Source organism: Poecilia reticulata, linkage group LG5 (genome assembly GCF_000633615.1).
Source record: "Poecilia reticulata strain Guanapo linkage group LG5, Guppy_female_1.0+MT, whole genome shotgun sequence".
In the NCBI taxonomy this organism is placed as follows: Eukaryota; Metazoa; Chordata; class Actinopteri; order Cyprinodontiformes; family Poeciliidae; genus Poecilia; species Poecilia reticulata.
The window spans coordinates 325,709-326,751 of record NC_024335.1 but is presented as its reverse complement, the minus strand read 5'-3'; the positions used below and the strand labels follow the sequence as shown (position 1 = coordinate 326,751).

The 1,043-nt window shown below is 52.9% G+C and overlaps 1 protein-coding gene across 3 annotated transcripts in view; it reads right to left on the bottom strand.

Annotated features, from left to right (window-relative positions):
* LOC103464244 (protein FAM107B-like) overlaps nt 1–1,043 on the bottom strand; it is a 22,601-nt gene that overhangs the window by 7,543 nt on the left and 14,015 nt on the right. The window contains exons 1-2 of one of the 3 annotated variants that reach the window (XM_017305018.1): nt 675–1,027; nt 391–583 (exon numbers count right to left, since the gene is read on the bottom strand). The exons of 1 other annotated variant lie outside the window; for it this stretch is intronic. In XM_017305018.1, the coding sequence (XP_017160507.1) occupies nt 391–436 (46 nt within the window). In that variant the 5' untranslated portion in view covers nt 437–583; nt 675–1,027. Of the gene's footprint in view, nt 1–390; nt 1,028–1,043 lie in introns of those variants that run through there. One more of the 3 variants, XM_008408228.2, reaches the window with a different exon arrangement.

The following is a 1,043-nucleotide window of genomic DNA, read 5'->3' as shown; positions in this document are numbered from 1 at the left end:
GGTTCCTCCTGGTTCCTCCTGGTTCTTCCTGGTTCCCCCTGGTTCCTCCTGGTTCTTCCTGCTTCCTCTTGGTTCCTCTGGTTCCTCCTGGTTCCGCCTGGTTCTCCTGGTTCCTCCTGGTTCTCCTGGTTCCTCCTGGTTCCTCTGGTTCTTCTGGGTTCGGCTCCTCCAGGTTCTGACTCGAGTCTTGAAGGACTTTCTGCATTGGAACCTGAAGCAGATGTTTGCTGTGAAGACCAAATCTGAACATTTCGGTTCTGTTCCTGCAGGGGAAAAGAACCGGCCTCGGTTCTGGTTCCAGAAAACCAAGCAGAACCAAACATAACCAGAACTCAGGGACCCAACTGGAGCCAACATGGAGCACATGAGGAAGAGGAGGGTGAGTCTTACCGGACTTCCCTCTGGCCTCCGTGCTGCTGGCTGTCCTCTCCTCCATGGACCTGGTTCTGTCCCGGTTCTGGTCCTGCTGTGTTTCTGGTAATCTTCATGCTCCCTGCAGCAGCACTCTGCTCCTCCTCTTCAGTTGTGCTGGGTCACATGATCCTCCTCCTCAGGTTTTCCCACGCTGCTCTCCTCCCAGCAGCTTGTGATGAAACAGAAAACTCAACAGCAGTTCCGGCTGCAGCCAGAGGAGGGCGCTCAAGCTAACCAGCTGCTACAAGAACTGTCATAACCTGTAAAGAGATCTGCAGGTTAACCCGGTTCTGATCCAGAATCCATGTGGAGCTCCTTCCTCCTGCTGCTGCTCCATGTCTGAAGCAGGTCCAGATGTTCTCCTGCAGTGAGGTTCTGTTTTCCTGATGGATCCAAAACCAGCAGAACTTTATAATCCCAGAGCTGCTTGGGAAGCAGAACACCATGCAGATCTTCTCAGAACGGATCTTTTCCCTGCTGGCACCATGTTGAAGGTTTCCATGGAGACAACAAGCACCCCTGAGACTCGGTACCGGACCGGACTGAGCTGCAGCACAACAGCAGAACCTCTGAATAGGAACCAAACATGGTAGGAACCAAATAAGGTAGGAACCAAACATGGTAGGAAC